Raw genomic sequence first — 22,748 nt, forward strand, 5'->3', positions numbered from 1 at the left:
ACCAGGCTGGCCTTGAACTCACAGAGATGCACCCACCTCTGTTTCCCGAGTGCTGGGAATAAAGGCCTGCACTACTGCCTGGGCTCCATCGTTAATTTTTATTAGCATGTTGTATCATCTCTCTCTCTCTCTCTCTCTCTCTCTCTCTCTCTCTCTCTCTCTCTCACCCTCTCTCTCTCTCTCTCTCACACACACACACACACATACACACATGCAAATATAGATGTTTGAAGTATTGAATCCCCTGGAGTTACAGGCAGTTGTGTGCTACCCATCATGTGGGTGCTGAGAACTGAACTCACTGCCTAGAGGAGAAACAAACTTTTTTAAAACATGTTTTTCTAGACAAAGTTTCTCTATGTAAGCTGTTCTGGAACTTGCTCTGTAGACCAGGCTGACCTTGAACTGAGAGATCCACCTGCCTCTGCCTCCCGAGTACTGATAAAGGCATGCGCCACCACTGTCCCAGCAAGAAACATTTTAAGAAAAGAAAAAGAAGCAAATGCACTAAGAAGGAGGAGCAAGATCATCCAAGAGGCTGCCTTAGCGAATGGAACCAGTAGTTCTAGAACATCCTGTGTGCCAGGCAGCTGGGGAGGAGCCTGAGGCCCTAAAGGTTGGGAGCCTCGGAAGTTCTAAAACATAATGGACCACCCCCCATGTGGTGAAGGCTTCCAGTTTTTGTTTTCCTGTTCCCATTGTCTGTCCATCTCTCCCTGTGTGCTCAGAGCCTTGAAAACTAAGTCCGTGGAGTGAGATACTTGTGTTTGCTCTCCTGGTTTATCATTGACCAGATGTATGGCTTTGGATAAGTTACTCAAACTCTCTGGACCTCAGTCGACCTCTCTGTGAAATAGGAAACCACACCTTTCCTATAATATCATCACCAAGCTAGGATCAAACAGAAGTGTTTATCTGAGCTGAGACTGGGCCCACCAGATACTGGAAAGCAAACCTCTGCTGTGGTGATCCAGGGTGATAAGACGATGGTGATACTGAGTTAAGAGTCCTCTCCGAGGGAGTCAGTCAGCCGTCCTTCCTGTCACTCCATCAAAACCATTTTCCCACCACCCCACTATCATATATTTTGCAAATGCCAATAAGGAACCAGCTGCTTTTCAGCCTGATGAACCAACAGAAGAATTTGCTTTCTCCACTTTGCCAACTTGTCTGGAGGATGCCAGGTGCTGTTTCCAGTGTAAACCCACATCTGGATGTGGTCAGGGCTCCTCGTGTATCAATACTTGTTGAGAGCCCAGAAGGACCTTCCTTTTCTCGCTCAGGGACGTGGGATTGTGGACCTTAGGTCAGGCCCTGATGTTTGCAATGCCCCGCGCCAGCCCCTTTTCCCTGAAGAGACAGAGTGCAGCCAAATGTTACAGTTGGGCCCAAAGGGGATCCAGCACTGGTTATGAAATAGTCATGTTCCTTTGGTCATTGAAGACAGAAAGGGACAGAACTGTCTGTCTGTCTTTGTGTGTATGGGAGTGGTTGCCTGTGTGTGCGGCTGTGTGTGTGTGCATGCACACATGGGAGCCGGAGTTCAAGCTCAGGTGTCACTCCTCAGGAGCCGTCATGTTTCGTTTTATTTTTAATTTTCCTTACACTTATTTATGCATTTGTGTATTGTGCAATGCGTGTGTGTGTGTATGTGTGAATGTATGTGTATCTATGCACGTGTGTGTGTGTGTGTGTGTGTGTGTGTGTGTGTGTGTGTGTTCATGTGCACACGAGTGGATGTGAGTGCCACTGAGCACCTGTACAGGTCATAGGATAACTGGTAGCAGTTGGTTCTCTCCTTCTACCGTGTATGTTCTAGAGACTTAACTCAAGTCTTCCAGCATGGTGGCAAGCACATTTGCCTGCTGAGCCACCTCCCCAGCCCCCAGCTTGTTTCCTGAGACAGCATCTCTCATTTGGCTTGGAGCTCGACAAGCAGGCAAGCAAGTCTAGCTGGCTAGCAAGTCCCATGGATCTACCGGTCTTCATCTCCCTAGCACTGAATACGAGTGGGTGCCGCCATACCCATCTTTTTAGGTGAGTTCTGGTAGCCAAACTTTCGTTCTCATGCTTGCTTGGCAAGCATTTTACCAACCATCCCTTCTTTGTCCCAAGTTTTATTAAGCAATATATAAAGCAACAAAGACCTTCATTGTCCAGAAAGGTCTTCTCTGGGCTCATGACCACATTTCTAGAAGCTCACAGGTAAATGGGTTTGGGCTGGCACGCTGTACATTGCTCCCGAAGGCTGGTGGGCGTGATTGGTAGGAGCAGCTCTGTAGCACGGCTGACGTGGCAGAATTTTTGCAGAGAATTGAGATGGGCTTGGCTGAAAGCCCAGCCATGCTGGTGAAGTGGAGAGTTCCCTTTAACCTGACTCAAGGAACACCTGGCAGTGAGCATGTGTTTGTACAAACTAGTTTTAAAATGCCATTTGTACTGTAGCTGAAACCAAGATGGCTTGGAGACACTCAACTCTTCTAAGAATTCTGGGCCAGTGGGTCAAAGCTGGTTGTGTTCTTTAGTATAGGGATACATCAGGGGCCCCCAGGACCCCCCCCAGGTCCCATTGCTGTAGGACCTTGTTTGGCATGCCCCCACACCTATCATGACCCCCGGGGCCCTAACTTGGAGTAGCTGAAGCTGTGACTACCTCTGTTGGCTGTGGGGAGGCATCTCCCCTATAGTCCCTGATGAAAATGTAAAACTCAGCACTAGGATTGTAGGTCAGTGATAGAACACTTGCCTTGTACTCCTGAACCTCTAGGATGGAGCCTCTGAACTATAAAAAATAAATAAGTGTACAAGCCAAAATGCACACGCATACACATACATGCACGAGAGCACACACAAGCACACATGCGCCACCACTGCCCAGCTCAGATTTTTATCTATCTATCTATCTATCTATCTATGTATTTATTTATTTTTGGTGAAATTCTTTATGACTGAGTCTGGAGCTGTTCATATTAAACAGGCAGACTTCCTGAAAAGAAAGTACATTTATTTCTTCTTACAGTAATAGGAAAGTAGTATCCTTATTCTGCAAATAACTGCAATATATTTCTGCTATGCAGCCGTGTCTTCCAGCTTTAAAGTTACTTCGAGAGGGAATGCAGGATGCTCATGGAACTCACAAGAAAGCGACCAGTTCCAGACAGCTGGCTGTCACTGGGAATCTATACACAAACAGTAAATACTGGCTGTGGGGGGGAGACTCTTCAGTGGAACTCCCCGAAAGTTGTACTTGGGGCTCTAGAGATAATTTTTGTGAGTTGTCACCGGTGCTGGGGTGGGCTTTACAGTAATGCAGGTGCCTGTCGTTCAGCTATGTTCCTGAGAGTGACCTCAGTAAAGTCATTGGTTCACTGAGCTGGACTTAAGCAGACTGAATTGTTTTGTCATCTGTCTGAAATGTCTTATCTGTGGTGAGCCGACATTTCTTTATATGGTGTCAGGAAATTCATGCAGCTTCAGATTAGGGTGCCTAAGACACTGAAAGTAGAGAGGAAGGATACTTGAAAGGAAATGGAGAAAATGAACCAGATGGGATGTGAGAGCAGCGTGGTCTATAGGTCAGGCAGAGGATCATGAGTTCAAGATCTGCCTGGACTACCCAGTGTGTATAGGGCCACATGGTGAGTCTCCATTGAAAGAAATATAAATCAGACTTGGACAGCTCTGGGCCAAGACAGGTCCTTCACCTCACTCTTAGCCACAAATGAGACTCAGCCTGTCAGTCAAGTAAGATTTTCACAAAGGAGAAACCAATGACTCCAAATCACTGTTTATAAAAATATTTTGAGCCAGGAGGTGGTGGTGCATGCATTTATCCCAGCACTCAGAAGGCAGAGGCATGTGGATCTCTGTGAGTTTGAGGCCAGCCTTGTCTACAGAGGGAGTTCCAGGACAGTCTCCAAAGCTACAGAGATAAGCCCTGTCTCGAAAAAACAAAACAAAACAAAAGATGTGCACCACCACACCTAACTCTCTCAGGCATTTTACCAACTGAGCCATTTCCCCAGCTCCCTTTTTTTGTTTGTTTTTTGTGTTTGTTTTGAGATAAGATCTTCCTGTATTGATCAACTCGGCCCCAGATTCCCAGGCTCAAGACATCTCAGCCTCCCGGAGTAGTCCTCAGGCCTATTCTACAGGTACAGCCTTGTACCAATGTGAAGCTATTGAACCAAAAGATGGGCAAAGCTGGAGATGATCCAAATCCCTTACTGCTGGTAAGTGGTGCATTTCTGGGACTTTACCAAACCCTTTTGCTGTCTGAGGTACCTGGTACAAGTGCTTCCTTAGCTAAATCGCTGATTACAGAAGCAGAGTCGAGGGCAGGGGATGAGGCCGGAGGCCCCTGGACAGGTCATGTGTGTGGACAGCTGAGGTTTGTCAACAGTGAAAGCAGCACAGCACAGGAAGTGTTTTGAATATTAAGCCGAGCCGCAAGTAGAGGGCCAGGATGTGTTGTCATTGGTATACTGGATGCTGTTCAGAGTTCCCTGCAGTAAGTCAGGCCCCAGAGCAGGCTTGAGGGTAACTACTCTAATTAATGTGGAAGGAAGGAGAGTTCCTGACATCAGAAATGGGCATGATATTGAACCCTGGGTTTCTGGTTCTAGATTTAGGGGGTGATCTGTCTACATTTGGAAGAGGTTGTTGTGACTATCTAAACGGAAGTCTCTCTTTACAAAGTTCAGAGTAATTGGAATATGCGGCCCCTAGAACTGCCACACCCCCAAAGTCAAGAAAGCCGCAGCAAGATAGATGTAGAGGGCATAAAAGACAATACAAGCATAAATTATTGTAACCAGGGTAACTGGGGCCAGCACAGTGGCTCAGAGGAGCACTTGGCTACAAGCTGAGCTGTTGCTTGATCCCCAGAACCTGAGCTAAGACGGGAGGAGAGAGCTGGCTCCACAAAGTTCTTCTCAGTGGTGCAACACACACATCACATACTCAACAACAATACATAAAAAAGCAAAGTTTAAAGAAGTTATTATGACTACCTTTTCTAGGTGGCACCTACACTATACATGCGTTCATACACTGGGTTCCAGGACACCCATGGGGCCAAAATGCAAGGATGTTCAAATCCCTCGTATAAAATAGCACAATATTTGTTTATACGGCTTCAGTGGGTAGCATGCTTATCTAGCATATAGGAAGCCCTGGATTTCATCCCTAGCACCACATAAACTGGGTGTGGTGCACATATGCGCCTGTGATCTCGGCAAGCAGGGATTAGAGTATTGTTTCTACAAGCAAGTAGCAGAAGGATTGCTAGCAACTTTTTGTTTTGTTTTAAGCAACTCAGTTTGTGGTTCTTTACTCACATACATCAAATTCACGTGGTTCTAACTCACAGCCATCAAATTCATAGTCACCTCAGGACCTTTATTGCACTTACTCACCTGGCCTCCTAAGCCCATATTGTTTCATAGTGTGCTCCATCTTGTTAATCCGGCTCAACTCAATGTCTCTTCCTCCTGGAGGCCTTCCTAGCCAACCCCACCCCAGTCATTCCCACTGTTCCCATCTTCATGCCTGGTTGTTTCCACAGCACCATTAGCTTCTTATCCCTGTCTTTCCTTCATTACTGTTGGCATCCCTGCCTTGAGTTTGAGTTCAATGAGGAGAAGACCATCTGTCTCCCTTGCTCCTGGCTGTATTGCTACCACCTAGGAATAGTGTCTGGCACACACAGCTGTTGTTTAGTACATGAAAACCAGATGAATGACTGTGAGCTCTTGACTTGAGCCTCTGAAGGACTGGGAGTTTCACCACCAGCCTCCCTATGACTCATGCATGTGAGCTAGGGAAACCCCCACTTGGCTCTGAGCTCCCGTCTGCCATCTTCCATAAGAAGGCAACCCCTGCTTTTAAATTCCTACCTGTAGGAGCTGAAGGCAATAGAGACAGTAAACTGCAAACAAGCACTTGAACCCAAGACTGTCCATCGGTCTCTTGTTTCTTGCTGTTCACCTGGGGCTGAGGAATCTGTATATTTGAATGCTTATCTGCATCCAACTCAGAAGGAAAAAGTTAGCCTCATCTTGCCAAAGGATCAAGGAGGGACAGAAACTGGAAATGAAATTACAACAGAAACTTGGAGCCATGGTAGACTCAAACCAGTACATCTCCTTTCCATCTCTGAACTGGGAACCGAAACCATTCCATAGGAAGCTCCCCCTTCCTCTTCCTGGGGGTGGAAAAAAATCCCACTGTGGTCTGATTCTTTTTTTAATGCACAGCTATTAATAGCAATGCTCACCAAACCATAGAGTGGAAAGCTCCATTGCAGGTCTTCTATACAGCCTTCCCAAATGCATCAGCCTTATGTTTTCCCCACCCATCCCCTTAGTTGTCTCATGGCAGAGCTCCATACCCTTCTGTGCTTTGCAGGGCACTGGATTTTTCTGTTAGGATACAGTTCATAGCCCATATAGGTCTTAATTAAGAAGCCCATTTCTGTGAACTCTAACCCAGACAAAAGCCACAGTAGACTGTGTCTCCTGTTGAAATTTATTGAAATGGTAGATGGAACTACAGAAACACAAGCAAATGAACCCAGGAGGATTCCACCCACCCCCCTCTTAACCACGGACATGTTTAAATCCCTTTTAAAAAGAAAAACAGATAGAGGAGGGAAGCAGCTGTCTTCCCTGAAGCCTTTTTACTGCTCAGCTGAATTTCTTGCTGAATGTTTAATTCCCTCCAACACTATTAGTTCAGTCCCTCCTGGGGCTATCCTCTTCTTACCACCAATGGAGACTCCGGGAACAATCAAAGCTTTTGAATCTCCTCCATCTCCTCCATTTCTGCTAAAGTCTGGCCAAAAGGTGAATTGGTTCCACAGAACCCAAGTGATCTACTGGCTTGTTCAGTGACACCTAGGTAGAGATCTTCTTCAGATCCTTGGCTTTCCTTATCCCCACTGGGGCCCACAGACAGGCTAGGCAGGACTCTGGGGGGCTGAAGGACCATCCAAGGCTTTGAGCAGACTGAGGAAGGAAGCCAAGAAGTCATCGGCAGGGGTGGGTGTGTCTGGGGCTCTAACTCTGCAGGACTCTGTCGTCTTCAGCCCCATCAGGCTTGGGAGACTAAGACTTTTCCACCATCTGAGAACTTTACTTTCTGATCCTCTGAGATTCTTATGGCATCACCTTGCAACCGAGCCGCTGACTCCACCACAGCGTTCCTCTAAATCAGATTCTCCGAACCCAGACGTTCTGAGAAAGTGTGAGTTAAGTCTCATGATGTTACTCTGTGCAACGGCCAAATTGTCTCTCCAGAGAGCTCAGGCCTGAAGGGCAACCTCCCTTCTTGGCATAGTGGCTTACCGAGATGTTGTGGCCAGATAAGAGGGGCTTCGTGGCTCACTGGGGTCATCCATTAATGCCTCTGGAATACTTCTGACTGTGCTGGGGTCCCCCGTGAGCTCCACGCTTGTGCTCCGGTTGTCTGTTTCACCCAGTGTTTTCTTCCGAAGACAGCGGTTGATACATGCAGAGAAGAAGTTGGGGAAAGATGGGCTGGAGAAATAGTAGACTACTGGGTCCAGCATGCTGTTCATGTAAGTAAAGCTGAGAGTGGTGAAGAAGGCCAGGTCTGCTGAGGAGTAGATCCCACAGTCATGCACATTATTTTTGTAGAGGAGCCAGAAGATTCGGATCCTCACAGCCACACTGGGCAGGAAGCAAATGATGAAGACGATAGCCACCACCATGATGAAGTTGATAGCTCTCTTGATCTTGGCATGTCTGTCCATTTGTCTCTGCCGTAGGCTCCAGATGATCCTGGCTGAGCAGAACAGGATGATGCCCAGTGGCAAGAAGAATTCCAGGAGGAACATTGCATCATGCCACCTGAAGGTGTAACAGATGCTAAAGCTACTGCACAGGTTTGCTTTGCCGTTGGGGGTCATCCTGTTTGTATAGAGGAGATGGACTGTCAGGCCGATGGTGATACCCCACAAGAAGCAAGAGATGATGGCTGCCGTCCGGTTGGAGATCTTGTTCAAGGAGTGGTGCGGATGGACCACCCGGAAGTACCGGTCCACAGCCACCACCGTGAGGAAGATGATGCTGCCTTGTCGGTTCATGGCCAACATGAAGAGCATCAGACGGCAGGGGATGTCTCCAAACCTCCAGTCCCACTTTTTGACATAGTTGTCCATCAGGAAGGGCAAGCAGATGATCAGGAGAAAGTCAGCCACGGCTAAGTTGAACAGGAAAATCCGGCTGGATTTCCAAGACTTGAGATGGAAACAGAAAATCCACAGGGCAAGGCCATTGCCCAGGAGCCCAAACACAAACTCCAATCCCAACACCGGCGGCAAGACTTTGGCAATGTTTTCATCTCGGAACACACAGCAGTTCTTGCCATTTATCTCCAGAAAATGGTTCTGCTTGATCATGAGTGGATCTGGTCAGTCCGCCCCAGAGCGCCTCACCTAGCAAAGGCTCAAGGCAAGTGTGTCTGTGTGGTGAACGTGTGGTTCAGCCCTCAGCTTTATGTCATGTCAGGGTGTTGAAAGAGATGACTGAATGGTTACCAGGAAACTACGAAATCATTTAAAAAAAAAAAAAAACCTAGCAAGGCTCTTATGCAACTTGCTGTTTGCATAAACAAGTAATAAAAAAAAAAAATCCCCTAGGCAGACGGGAACCCACAAATTTTTCTAAATGTAAAGGATAAGTTTAGGCAAGCAGACTGTCAGTTGTGAATGAGTAAAATCTGGGGGCATTCCTTCTGAAGGCTGCATGCATGCATGCTGGTTAGTTAATTGGCCTTGGAGAATTCATTCACTGCCATTTGCTTGGCTTACATAATTAACAAATTAACAATGGCAGTAATCATACACTGTGCTAAATGAACAGCAAGGATTTCAGGAGCAATAAGAATTAATGTAAGATTTTTACCATGCATTAGTAATGTGGATACAGTCTCTCTCTCTCTCTCTCTCTCTCTCTCTCTCTCTCTCTCTCTCTCTCTCTTTCTCTCTCTCCCTCCTCCTTCCTAGAATTTACTTGTATTTTTAATTATATGTAAGCATGTGCGTCTGTGTAGGTATGTACATGTAATTGCAGGTGCCCCCAGAGGCTACTGGACGCCCTGGAGCTGGAGCTTAGGCGGTTGTGAGCCACCTAATGCGGGTGCAGGGAGCTGAATGCAGGTTCTCTGCAGGGTCAGTGTGCTCTTAACTGCTGAGTCAGCCCTTTAGCCCCATGCTCTTTGCTTTCTTTGCCTCAGACAGAGTCGTGCTATGCTTAAAGCCCAGTGAGCTTTAAATTCTCCATCTTCCTGCTTCTGCTTCTTCCCAAATTCTGGGATTACAGGCATGCAGCACCATGCCTAGTTGTGTGGTATTTGTAAAATTAGATTTGGATTTGAAGCCCCAAGAGGATGTGGAGCTTTGCCTTGCAAAATATCTCCCCTCCCCTTTTTAAGTGTGATTGTCATCCTCTGGAGTATCCACCACTGAGTATTTTGGCATATATATATACACACACACACACACACATATATATATATATATATATATATATATGGCATAAGGTTTATGATTTTTTTTGGTTCTATTTTGAGTTAGAAGCTGGAATTTTATCTCTTTAGTTGCATACCAAAATCCACTGATGGCATTGATAGACCTTTGTAGACTAGACTCAGAGTGACCTAATCTTGGATTCCTATAAGATTAGTGATACTTCAGGGAAACAATAGCAAAGAAGATGGGGGTTTTGAGGTCAACGGTGCCCACATTGCAGTTTCTAATGTGCCTTAAAAAGTCATTGGATTTTTAATGTGTATGAGTGTTTGTGTCAGAATGTTACGTACACCACATGTTGCAGCATGTGGTATGGCCAAAAAGGCCATAAGAGGGAATCATGTCCCCTGGAACTAGAGTTATAGACAGGTGTGAGTCACCACATTGGTGCTGGGAACAGAACCTGTGTCCTCTGCAAAAGCAGCTAGTGCTCTTCTTAACAGCTGAGCCGTTGCAGTCTGTCCAGCCCACGCTTTAAATATGTCTTCTTGTTTTATCCTTGGTAGCTGGTGGGCCAAAAACTCTTGTTGGTTATAATTTCCAAATGAGGCAGGTGAAGTTCAAAAAGGTGATGTGCCCAGGATGACACAGCGGCTCTTGAGTTTGAATCTGGTGGATCTCCAAACCTCTGCCCTCATCACTGTGGTATTTATTTATTAGAAAAATTTAATTACATTCATTTATTTGGGAAGGAAGAGATAAATGCCATAGCATGTAGCGGTCAGAGATGAACCTAAAGTGATTGGTTCGCTCCTACCTGGATATTAACTCAGGCTCTCACACTTCCAGCCAGCACCTTCACTCAGTACACCACCCTACCAGATGATAGTGGCTTTTTTTTTTAAGATTGTTTTGAAACATTTGCTTTTTAAAAGATGTGTGTGGGGGCGTGTGTGAATTTGTGTCTTTGTGTAGGTGTGTGCATGTGAGTGCTAGTGCCCTCAGAGAACAGAAGGTGTCAAGTTCCTGAAGCAGCAGTTACAGGTGGACATGAGTCACCTGACGTGGGTGCTGGGACTTGAATTCAAGTTCTCTGCAAGAGCAAGTGTGTGTATATATATATATATATATATATATATATATATATATAATTTTTTTATTTGAATTAGAAACAAGATTGATGAGCAAGTGCTCTTAACTGAGCCATCTCCCCAGCCCCTTAAACAGGTTTTGAGACAGCATCTCCCTGTGTAGCCCAGGACTCAAGCACCGTGCCTGACCACTGCCTCTTCTGCGATTGCCTTGAGGGTTAGCTGGTATTAACATTTGCTCGCCTGGCTGCCTGTAGTGCTCCCACCCCAGATAAATGTGGACTTACTGATGGCGCATGTTATAGTTTGGATGTAAAGAGTCCTTCTGCAGTCTCTCAGGTTTGAACAGTTGGTCCCCAGCTGCTGGTGCTATTTTGGGAGACTGGAGAACTTTGGCGATGGTAGCTGGTAGAGACAGATCACTAGGGATAGGGCCTGGAAATTTATATCCACTTTTAGTTGAGGCCTGCTCTCCTGTCCTCCTGGTCCAGCCACCCTGTGAGGAGCTCTGCCATGTGTCCCTGCTACCATGTACTGAGCTGTTCCTGACATTGTGCTCCTGTATATCACAGTGGACTGTGACACTTCTTCAAAACTGACCTCTCTGCTCTAAGTCTTTTCTGTCAGGCATTTGGTCACAACAACGTGAAAGCAACTCACACAATGTCCATGAAGTAATCCTATGGTCCTTGTGGACTAAGAGTTGGAGAAACCACCGGTACTCACTACTTCTGGCATCCAGAACCTGCAGGGTCTCCTTCCTAAGTTTTATAATTTTATGTATGTGCAGATGTGCTTGCCTGTATATGCATGTGTGGTGACAGAAGGCTGACTTTGAATGGCTTCTTGAGCTGCTGCCCACTTTCTTCATTTGAACCAGGGTCTCTTATTAAACCCAGAACTCACTGTCTAGCCAGCAAATCACCCAGAGCCACCTATCTTGACTCACCTGGGGTTACAGACATGTGCCACCATGCTACCTTCACATATGAGTGCTGTAGATCTGAACTCAGATCCTTGTGTTTACCCACTGAGCCATCTTGCCAGCACCTTCCCCCTTTAAAATAAAAATTTAAACAATAAAGCTGGACATCCTGTAATCCCAGTATCTGAAAGATAGAGACAGAAAGATCAGGAATTCAAGGCTAGTCTCAGCTCTAGAGGGAATTCAAGGCCAGCCTGAGCTACATGAAACCCTGTCTCAAGACAAAGGCAAAGAAGAAGAGGAAGAAGAAGAAGGAGGAGGAGGAGGAAGATGAGGAGGAGGAGGAGGAAGAGGAGGAGGAGGAGAGAAGGAGGAGGGAGGAGGAGGAGGAGGAGGAGGAGGAGAAGAAGAAGAAGAAGAAGAAGAAGAAGAAGAAGAAGAAGAAGAAGAAGAAGAAGAAGAAGAAGAAGAAGAAGCCATTATAATGGTTAGCTCTAATTGTCAACACAACAGGAAAGAGAGTTTCAATGAGGGATTGTCTACATTGAGTTTGCCCGTGGGTATGTCTGTAGGGGATTGTCCTGATTAAGTTAATTGATGTAAGAAGACCCAGACCACTATGGGCAGCACCGTTCCCTGGGCAGGGGTTCTCTGATTAAGAGAGGAGAAGCTGAGCTGAGTTTAACCCAAGCAAGTAAGTGAACCTGCATACATTCATCTCTCCCTGCTCTTGAGTGTGGATGCAATGTAACCAGCTACCTCAACTTCCTGCCTTCACTTCCCCGAAAAAGGAGACTGGAAAGACAAACTGAAGTAAACTGTTTTCTCCCTTACCCTGCTTTGTGCCAGGGTATTTTCTCACAGCAAACAGAAATGAAACCAGACAGTCATGAATAAATCTTTCTTTTTGGTGGTGGTGGTGGGAGGTTCCTTTTTAGAGACAGAATTTCTCTGTGTAGCCCCGCTGTCCTGGAACCCACTCTGTAAACGAGGCTGGCCTGGAACTCAGAGGTCAACTTGCCTCTGCTGGGTTTCAAGGCATTTACCACCCACCACCCCTCGACCTATCACGGGTAGAACAAGAGTTAACAACAAATAGTTTGAAAAAGGAGAAAAGCTGGTAGCTGATTTTGGTTCCATCCTTAGTGGGCTGTGAAGCCCTCCACTTGCTCCCTCAACTTCCTCTGGTGGAAACTGAGGAACTAGGTGACACTGCCCCTTCCCCCACCCCAGCCTCCTACAATGCTCACATTCAAAGTTTCTAAACAGGAAGTTGGGAGCTGCTGGAAGGGAATGTAAATTGAAGTCTCTGGGTGCCACGGCCTGGTACGGAATTTCCAGTCTTCCCACCTTGGGAGGGCACGCCTTGTCTTGCTCTGGTCTTTCTTTTCTATATTATTTTCTTTTCTTACGGGTGCATGAGCTGTACAGAAACTTGTTATGACGAATCATTCAGAGGCAGGTTGTGAGTCTACAGTCTGGTGGGAAGGAAATGATCCTCACAAGAATGACTTCTCAAAATCAAAGTGAGCCCCTGCACTGGGCGGGACAACTTGAAGGTATGCCCTGGTACTCAGAGAAGTTATTATTAATTAATTTTTCAGATGCATGGGGTCTCAATATGTTGCCCCGTCTAACCTTGAGCTCCTGGGTCAAGGGACTCTCATTCCTCAACCCTCTGGGTAACTGGAGCTACAGATGTTTGCCACTGCACTCAGCAAACAGTTTTTACAAGTTTGATAACATTGAAGTGGTATATGCCTGTGAGCTGAGAACTCAGGAAGCAAGCAGAGGCAGGAGGATTGCTACAAGTTCATGGCCAGCCTGGTCTGTATGGTAAACTCCAGGCCAACCAGGAGGACTACAAAGACTCTGTCTCAAAAGACCAACAACAACAACAAAAACTACCTAATTTAAAATCAATAAATAAAGCCGAGGAATGATAGCATACGATTTTAATCCCAGCATTGGGAAGACAGAGACAGGCAGATCTTTTTGAGTTTGAGGCCAACCTTGTCTACTACATATTGAGTTCTGAGTCAGTCATAGCTATACATGGAGACCTTGTCTCAAAACAAAATAAAATATTAAGCAAATAAATATTATAAGGCAAGGTCTCAGTGATAGACCACTCCCTAGCATGCCTGACACCTGAGTTTGGTCCTTAACACTACAAAAGTAAAATAATACCAATAAGAATACCAGCCGGCAGCAGCTGGTGGTGATACACACCCTTAATCTCAGCACTCGGGAGACAGAAGCCAGCAAATCTCTGTGAGTTTGAGGCCAGCCTGATCTACAGAGTGAGTTCCAGGACAGCCAGGGCTGTTACACAGAGAAACCCTGTCTCAAAAAACAAAAACAACAATCAGCTGTCCTTTGTCAATTACTTGCAGTGCTTCAGGCATTGTACTGAGATTTCTGAAGGAGAATACCCCAACAGTGGGAGCACCCTCCTGGACCCCAAACTAGGCACAAACCACACCCAAACACCTGTTTTCACAGAGAGATCTTTTATTAATTGGGGAAAAGTTAAAGTGGCTGCTTTCTGACTCAGGCAGAAACCATCCTCAAATGACTCTGCAGGTGTAATTTTAGGAGGAGGCAAGGGGAAGGTCTGTCAGAATGGGCTAGGATGCCATGACAGAGAAGATAGAGGATGAGAGAGAAGGGGAAGGGGACAAGGGAAAGGGAGCAGGGGTATTTGTCCCAGAGGGACAAAAGACTGCCGCTGGATAGAGAGGAGACAGTGGGACATAAGCATATGGCAGTTTACAAAGGTAAAAGGGAAAGCCCCATGTTAGGATGAATTGCTTAATTTTAATTGGGCATGTTAATTGAATGAACCAAAGGGGCTTTTGATAGCTGGACCTTGGTAGTCAGCCTCAGGAAGAGGGAGTGGCCAAATAAGGGACTAGACCGTGGTGGCTAGCTTTAGGAATGTAATCTAAGGATTTTAAATAAGGCAAAGGTAATGGGAAGAAGGACAAGGCCTACCAAAGCCACATGCTTGAGTCGGTTAATGTCCCTTCAATTTCCATGTGTGGCCTCACTTTATCTTCACACAAGCCGGGTGAGATGTTGTTATTATCCCTGTTCTAGGACTGGAAAAACAGGGCTTAGAGCAGAGTTTTGCAACCTTCCTAATGCTGTGACCCTTTAATACAGTTCTTCTTGTTATGGTGACCCCTAACCATAAAATTCTTTTTGTTGCTGTGTCATAACTAATTTTGCTGCTGTTATGAATCATAAATATCTGATATATAGGATATCTGATATTTGACCCCAGTGAAAGGATTGTTTGACCCCCCAAGGCATGACCCACTGGCTTGAAGATTTTAAGTAGATAGCTGTCTCATGTCAGCTACTAACCTGGGTTTCTGTTTTAGCTGTTAACATCACTGCCAAGCCCAGTAGTCTATAAATTAATTACCACTGTCATTCTCCTTCATGGGTCTCTAGGTTGATTGGACTCAGCTGGACTAGTCTCCTTAGGGGTCTTCAGCTAGTGCCTGGCTAGAGTTATACACATGAGGTACGAGTTACATTTTCTTCTTGCTGTGCCAAAATGCACGGCAAAAGCAATTAAGGTTTTGTTTTGGTGTTGGCTCACAGTTTGAGGGGCTACAGTCTGGCATGGTGGGAATATGTGGCAACTTTGAGCATGGGGTGGGGTGAGTAGTCACCACATGTCTGCAGACAGGAAGCAGAGGGGGAGATGAATTTGAGGTTGTGTGAGATCCAAAGTTACATTTTAAGCTTTAATTATTATTCCTAAGAGATCCATGGAACAAAAACGCATCTGATCTGCAAGCCCCTTGCCCAAGGACAGATAGCTGGAGGCTGTTGTTTATGGGAGATAGCAAGCCGTATGTTTTTCATTCCCCTAAACAAGTTTGCTTGACCCATATGCACTGGATGTGCTTGATCACACGTGGGCAGGAGTTTCACAGGCTGTAGGCACTTCAGGACACACACTTGCCCTGATTGGACCTGGTGGGAAATGCAATGAATTATGGGTTTTCCTTCTTAAACCCTTGCCATATTTGATTCTGGGCCATTTCCCAGGAACCTGGGTATGGACCTGGCCAGAGCCCATCTACCTGGCCAGTATTTAATTAAAGCTTGCTTCAAATTTGGCTTTAAGGACAAGCAGTAGTGGTTCACACCTTTAATCCCAGCACTCGGGAGGCAGAGGCAGGCAGATCTCTGTGAGTTTGGACCAGCCTGGTCTACAGTGTGAGTTGTAGGACATGCTCCATAGCTACAGAGAAACCCTGTCTTAAGACAGCCCCCCTCCCAAATAAAAACAAAACAATTGGTTTTAAACTGTGGTAATGGTCTTATTCTCCCACTGGGATTAACATTTTCTTCCTTTTTTTTTTTTTTTTATCAATGTGAGACTCTAGCTATAAAATGGAGCTGCCCACACTTAGGGTAGGTCTTCCCTCCTCAGTTTACCCTAAGCATATCCCCCAGACACATCCACAAGTATGTCCCCCATAGACAATTGTAAATGCAGTCAAGTTGACAATGAGGACAAATCCTGACAGATGGTCAAAGAGGCTGAGTGAGACACATGGGTTCATCACCCTCTTCGTATGAGTGTGTGCTTTTCAGCGTGGCTTTTTCATGTGGCCGTGTCATGTGTTTTCTGTTCATGGCGTAGGCTGGGCTGCATGTGGATTTCCAGAAGTCCACAGGCAGACCTTAATGATGGACTTGGGAATCTCAGAACACCACTCAAAACTTCATGTTCCCCTGAGACAGGAGACACTCATAGTGTCAAGTGGCAGGAACACTGATTCTTGGAGGACGCTTTGGAAGGTTTCCCACAGCAGACTGTCAATGGCATTGAAGGCACATGTGGCCCGTAGGAGACAAGACAGCCCTAGGGCTCTGCTGCAGGAGATTCAGCGGCAGAAGTGGGGAAATAAAGAGGCAGGGAGGGCATTAGTTGTATCGACCAGTGTGTGTATATAAACATATCTATGTCATAAATCAGTGTGCGTGCATAGGCATATACGGGTATAATAAATACAGTGAAGGAGAGGAGTGAGAGAAAAAGAATTCTTTCTTTCTGTTTTAGTTTTCTGAGACAGGTCTCATAGCCCAGGCTAACCTTGAAGTTCTTATGTAGCTAAGAATGACTTTGAACTTCTAACCCTTCTGCTGCCACCTCCTGAGTGCTGGAATTGCAGATGTCACTTCCACTCCCAGTTTATTCCAGGCTGGGGATCTAATCCAGAATTTGGTGCATAATTCTGCTCTCCAGTGCCTGGGTTGTAAGTGTGTGCCACTCTGCCTGGTGCCATCTTGAGATTTTTTTTCTATGCTTTCTAAAAAGGGGAGCCCTAAAATTTCCATTATACCCTGCATTCTGCAGAACCAGCTCTGCAGCCATGGATGTCCCCATTGTGAGACTGGGATCTTGCATCATTCTGGAACTGGATTTGGAGCTGAAGGCCCAGAAGGCCAGCAAGGCCAGACCTTGCAACACAGTCCCTGCTTCCCTTACAAAAGCATTAACCACTGGTTTAACTCCTCATATGCCAGAGATCTAATCCCTCCAAGCACTATGCATGCATGACTTCAAACCTCGTCATACCATCTTCCTTTAATTAAAGGGTAAGGCGTGTGGCAAAGACTTTTCCAAAAACATTTTTTAAATTTGTTTGTTGTGTATTGGTATTTTGTTTTCATTTAAGAGCACCACATTCATGTAGTGCCCTCGGAGGCAGGGGGAGGCTGTTGGATCCCCCAGAACTACAGTTATAAACTGTTATGAGCGACCGTGTGGGTGCTAGTAACTGAACCAAGGGCAGCCACTGTTTTAACCACAGTGCCCTCTCTCAGCCCCAGCAAACATATTTAACCCCAGGACTAGAGGCAAAGGCAAGTAGATCTCTGTGAGTTCCGAGGCCAGCCTGATCTACATAAGGAGTTCCAGCCCAGCTAGGGCTACATAGTGACACCCTGTCTGAACAACAAAATAAAATAGATTAAGAACATCTATTCTGAGGATATTCCAGAACTCACATATTTTCCATTGTCATCACCAATTAAAGACAACTCTCATTTTCTTCATAGTTTCCTTATTGACCTTCCCTGGGGAGGGGAATCATTTCCTTTAAACCCATTGTTTTCCTAGATAGTAGCGGGTCCCCCACTCCCAGTTTCTCACCAGCTCTAGAGAATGATTCCTGGTAAAATAGACTTTGTGTCACACAGTTCACCAGCTTCAAAAAGGAAGTGTATGATGCTGGGTGTATTCTGGGCAGTGGTGACACACACCTTTAATCCCAGCACTTGGGAGGCAGAGGCAGGCAGATCTTTGAGTTTGAGACCAGCCTGGTCTACAAGAACTAGTTCCAGGACAGTCTCCAAAGCTACACAGAGAAACCCTGTTTCAAAAACCCAAAACAAAACAAAACAAAAACAAAACAAAAAGGAAGTATATGCAGAATCAAGGCAATGCTTGAGGTCTTGTTTGGTTTTCCTGGTTTCAGTTTGCTCTGGCTGTCTTGTGGTGAGAACCTTTGTCCACAGGCCTGACATGGGTTTCTGGGGATTGGGCCTTTAGTTCCTCCCCTTGGAGGGCAACATCAGAGAAGTTTTGTGAGAGTCACACTTAAGAGACACACTTTCTTTCAAAATCGGTTTTTATTAGGACCAAGCAACTCAAGCGTGAAAAATTATGCCCAAGGGCAGAGTTAAAAACAGGTGTTTTCATAGGTTTCTATGTTTTTATTTTTGCCTGTAGGATGTGTGCATGTACACTAGTGTGAGTGTTATGTGAAGACCAGAGGTAACCCTCTGCTGTCATTCCTCAGGAAAAAAGTTTATTTATTGTGTGTTTGCACATGCATGTATGAATACACAAGTGGAGGTCAGAGACACACTGTGGGAGTTCTCTTCTTCCACTGCAGAGGTTCCTGGGTAGATCAAGCTCAGATAGTCAGCCTTAGTGGCAAGTGCCTTTATCCACTGAGCCATCATGTAGTCCCTTCCTTGTTTGGTTGATTGTTTTTGTTGTTGTTTTCTTTTTGAGACAGAGTCTCTCACTGAGACCTAGGGCGCACCCATTCAGCGAGGCTGGCCAGTGAGCCACTCCTGTCTCTGCCTCCCCAGCTCTGGGTTTATGAGTGTGTGCTGCCCTTATGAATTCTACAGACCGAACTTAGGTCCTTGTGACTGTGTGGTAGGCTCTTTACTTATTGAAATAGCTACCCAGCCAGTTTCCACAGATTTCTATCATACAGCAGAGGCTGGCAGATCTCAAGTTCAAGACCAGCAAGTGGGCTGGGTGGTGGTGGCACACACCTTTAATCCCAGCGTGCAGGAGGCAGACATAGGCAGATCTCTGAGCTCTAGGTCAGCCTGGTCCACAGAGTAAATTCCAGGACAGCCAGGGCTACACAGAGAAACCCTGTCTTGAAAAACAAAACAAAAAGACCAGCATGTTCCAGGTCAGGGCTATGCAGTGAAACCCTGTCTCAAAAACAAAATAATAACAACAACAACAATAACAATAATGGAGATAAAGAGAAAGGCTATGTGATCCTTGAAGCTGGTAAGAATTCTTGGCTTGACTCCTTCCTAGGAAGCAGAAGTCAGGTAGTGGCAATGGAGTGGCTGGCTGCTTAGGGGCTCTTGACTCTCATGTGTTCACTTCTTTGTATTTACTTTAGTTGAACCACATGCTATTGTGTCAGTCACTACAGAGTCACCATGAAATTCTGAATCCTGGCTCACAAAGCCATTATTTTCCCTTTTTCTTTTCTGCCTTCTTTTGACCTGACTGCAGCCTAAGCATCCTGTTGCTGGCATTTCAGGCTTTTCCACTCTTTTCCTGAAACCCTCTTCCCTGCTCTGTGGCTGCTCATCCACTCTGTGGCTATTGAGAAAAACCACGGCTTTCCTCTCTTTCCCTTCTCCATCTGCTGAGATTTACAGCTTGCCTGCCCTGGAATTTTTTCTTCTAAGTTTGAATAAAATTATCCTTGAGCTTAAAAACAACAAACCACCTGTGACTGAGAAAACTGACTCAAACCATCGTAAGTCATTACTGAAAGCTTGTAGCCAGATGTAGGTCGCATACCTTATGTGCACATAGTCACTCAGCAAGTATCTATTATCACTTACTATAAGCTGATAGTCTCCTTCTAGGCACCTGGGACAAAACAGTAAAACAAAGTCCTTATGCTTCAAGGTTATACATTCATTGAGTTTGCCCCCTAAACCTTTTGGAGTCAGTATTACCCCTGTTGGACAAATGGAGAAATCAAAATTGAACATGGTTATATAGACTCTTCCCTAAGAGCATGTGTCTCATAAGTATTTGAGTTAGGAATCAAAATGAGATCCACTTGACTGTGCAGCCAATACAATTGTTATTGCATTGTGTGTGTATGTGTGTGTGCATGGAAACCAGAGAACAACCTTTGAGAGTCAGTTTTCTCCTTCCACCACATGGGTCTCAGGGATACTCAGGTTGACAGCTTGGTAGCAGGTCACTTTACCCATTGAGCCATCTTTCCAGCCCTGTAGTCAGACCATGTTTTTGGCTACCAGAGGTGTACAACACTTCTGGCAAGGGAAACCATAGAGACAGCCTAGAGGAGTGTCTCAGGCTAAAGACATAAAAGCTGTCAGGGTTCCTGCATGGGGGAGAATCCCCCGGGAATTGGAGAAAGTGTAAATAGAAGAATGACTGTCACCACTTTGGAAGTGGAGCTAAGGTTGACACAGGGTCTGTTTTCCTTTCTCCAGGACAGGAGCAGCCTGTATTTCACAAAAGCATCTAGTTGTGAGAGCTCCAGGAAGTATTTGGGGAACACGTATGCAACAGGGGAGATCCCAAAGGTTGTATAGGCCCCTGAAGACATTGTTCAACATCAGGGAGAGGAGCTGAAATGTCTCTCTCTGCACCCTGCCCCCCAGAACTTTACAGTCTCCCAAGAGTGAGTTGACTAACAATGCTCCAGCTAAAAGGGGGGCAAGGGATTAGGAGTGGAGCTCAGCTGTGAGTGCTAGCCTAGCTAGCACCAGCCCCAAATTCAATGCCCAGCACCAAAAAATAAAACAAAGAGATGGCATAGTGCTGGACAACATGATATGAATTCAATAAGGACTTGAGAATGAATGAATGAATGAATGAATGGTTTCAACTCATATTCATGCAAAAACAGCCATGCTTGAACTAGCACATCCCAAATACCAATAAGGACCCCTGCTGCAGGGCCCAGGCTCTCAGCTTCCCCTGAAGAAACTGGAGAAACTACAGCAGGTAGATGGTTCCTCAGCATCTTCTCTGAAATGCAAACAAAGAAAAAACAGGCAAAACCAAACCACCTAAAATCTGAAAAATGTGGAGCCGGAAGGTTAGGACAGATTCTTTTTGCTGTCCTCCTGGACCACCTGGAAGTTCGAACACAGAAAATGAAATGTATGGAGGCTCCCTGGGGAAGAAAACCCAGCCAGGACCACACATCCTGATGTAAAGTGCCTCCCTCGGCTGGAAATCAGTGTATTGACTCAGTTCAGATTCTATTTTTTTTTCTTCTGTCCAAGGAATTCTGACAAATTCATTAACTCTCAGAGCAAAACCAAGACCCAGCAACACTCATACCTATTTTCCCAACCATGTAAAAAGTAGCACAGGCTCTGAGCAGTTCCTAACCCAACACGTTTCCCTACACACACACACACACACACACACACACACACACACACACACACCCCATCCCCTTACCATAGCAATCAGAGTATTTAAACACACTTCAAGCAACTGAACCCTTCTAGAAACGGTTGATTTCATGTCCACCTGAGTGAGAGAAAGACGCAGCTGAGAAAGAGTGGTGGCATTTTTGAAGTCCCCTACCCATTTAACTCACAGTTGCCCATCCCTCTGCCTTGTTTTTAGGCTATTTGTCTTAATGCCATTCAGCACACTTGGAGATCCCACTGCCCGTCTGATGGCCTTTGGGAGCTATTTGCCCCGTCGATGGAACTCTTACGACAGAGGTTAGAAATTGGCATCTCCTCTGACCTCTGTGTCTTCGAGCGTCCTGGGCGTTTGGGTCTCAAATTGCAGATTTTGAGCTTGGTATAGAATTTGGGGAATGAGGGGCTTGAGAAATAATATACAAGAGGATCCAGCATGCTGTTCAGGTAGGTGAAACTGAGGGTGACATGGAGGGCTATGTGGACAGAGGGGTCACAGGCGCTGGAGGGAACTGTCCAGAGGAAATAGAGCCTGGCCAACACGCTGGGCAGGTAACACGTGATGAACACAGCAGCCACCACCATGATGAACCGGGTGGCCCTCTTCATCCGAGTCTGTCTGGCCAGCTGCTGTCTCTGTCTCAGGCTCCAAACAACTTTGAAGGAGCAAAACAAGATGATGGCTAGGGGCAGGAAGAACTCCAGCTGGAACATGATATCATGCCACCCGTTGGCTGACTCCATGATGAAGCTCTCACAAGATGACACTGTCTCCTGAACGCACAGGTGACTCTCCATGAGAAGATACACAGTCCCCAAGATGACCAAGGTCCAGAGCACACAGGCGGTGGCAGCTGCTGTCTGATTGGATATGGCGTTCATCATGTGGTGGGGGTGGACCACTTTGAAATACCTGTCGGCAGCCACCACGGTGAGGAAGACAATACTCCCGGCCCTATTCATGGCCAGCATGAAGAGGACCAGGCGGCAGGGAATATCCCCAAAAGTCCAGTGTCTATGTCTGAGGTAATAGTCTGTCCGCAAGGGTAGGCAGATCATGAGGAGAAAATCAGCGACGGCCAGGTTGAAAAGGTAAATAGTGCTCGGCTTCCAGGTTTTCATGTGAAAGCAGAAACCACACAGAGCTATCCCGTTTCCCAGGGCGCCAAGCACGAAGGCCAGGATGAGTAGCGGTGGCATCACCTGGGAGATGGGGTCCCCCTCGATGAGACAGCAGGACCTGTTGTCCATGGCAGTAGAAGAGAGAACGAGTGTCCCTGGGTGACCGGTATAAAGGCACAGATGCCTATCTGAACACTACCACTCCCCCAGCGGCTGGACTCCTAACCTCATCACCCTGGGATGCAGCCGCTACACCCACACGAGAAACTTCAGCCCAGAAACGGAAGCCTGAAGCAGGTCCTTTTTCCTCCTCAGTGTGGATCACAAGCTCCATGTCCCTGGAAGGGGTGAAGCCTGCGCCTGGGCCAGGCTCTGAAGTGCAAGCCATTTT

The 22,748-nt window shown here is 46.1% G+C and overlaps 2 protein-coding genes across 2 annotated transcripts; both read right to left on the bottom strand.

Annotated features, from left to right (window-relative positions):
- Positions 1-6,521: 6,521 nt before the first annotated feature.
- Positions 6,522-8,535, bottom strand: Hcar2 (hydroxycarboxylic acid receptor 2). Its single transcript, XM_027413961.2, is given in 2 exon segments — positions 6,522-7,343; positions 7,346-8,535. Coding segments are annotated over 2 exon segments (1,155 nt in total). The 5' UTR covers positions 8,423-8,535; the 3' UTR covers positions 6,522-7,265.
- A 12,909-nt stretch (positions 8,536-21,444) lies between these two features.
- Hcar1 (hydroxycarboxylic acid receptor 1) lies at positions 21,445-22,495 on the bottom strand. The gene has a single exon (XM_035444716.1). The coding sequence runs from the start codon at positions 22,484-22,486 to the stop codon at positions 21,455-21,457; it is 1,032 nt and encodes a 343-aa protein (XP_035300607.1). The 5' UTR covers positions 22,487-22,495; the 3' UTR covers positions 21,445-21,454.
- Positions 22,496-22,748: the final 253 nt, after the last annotated feature.

Source organism: Cricetulus griseus, chromosome 4 (genome assembly GCF_003668045.3).
Source record: "Cricetulus griseus strain 17A/GY chromosome 4, alternate assembly CriGri-PICRH-1.0, whole genome shotgun sequence".
Classification (NCBI taxonomy): Eukaryota; Metazoa; Chordata; class Mammalia; order Rodentia; family Cricetidae; genus Cricetulus; species Cricetulus griseus.

Excerpts from the sequence above, each read along its gene's own strand:
- Hcar1 (XM_035444716.1), bottom strand. The coding sequence starts at position 22,486 with ATGGACAACAGGTCCTGCTGTCTCATCGAGGGGGACCCCATCTCCCAG.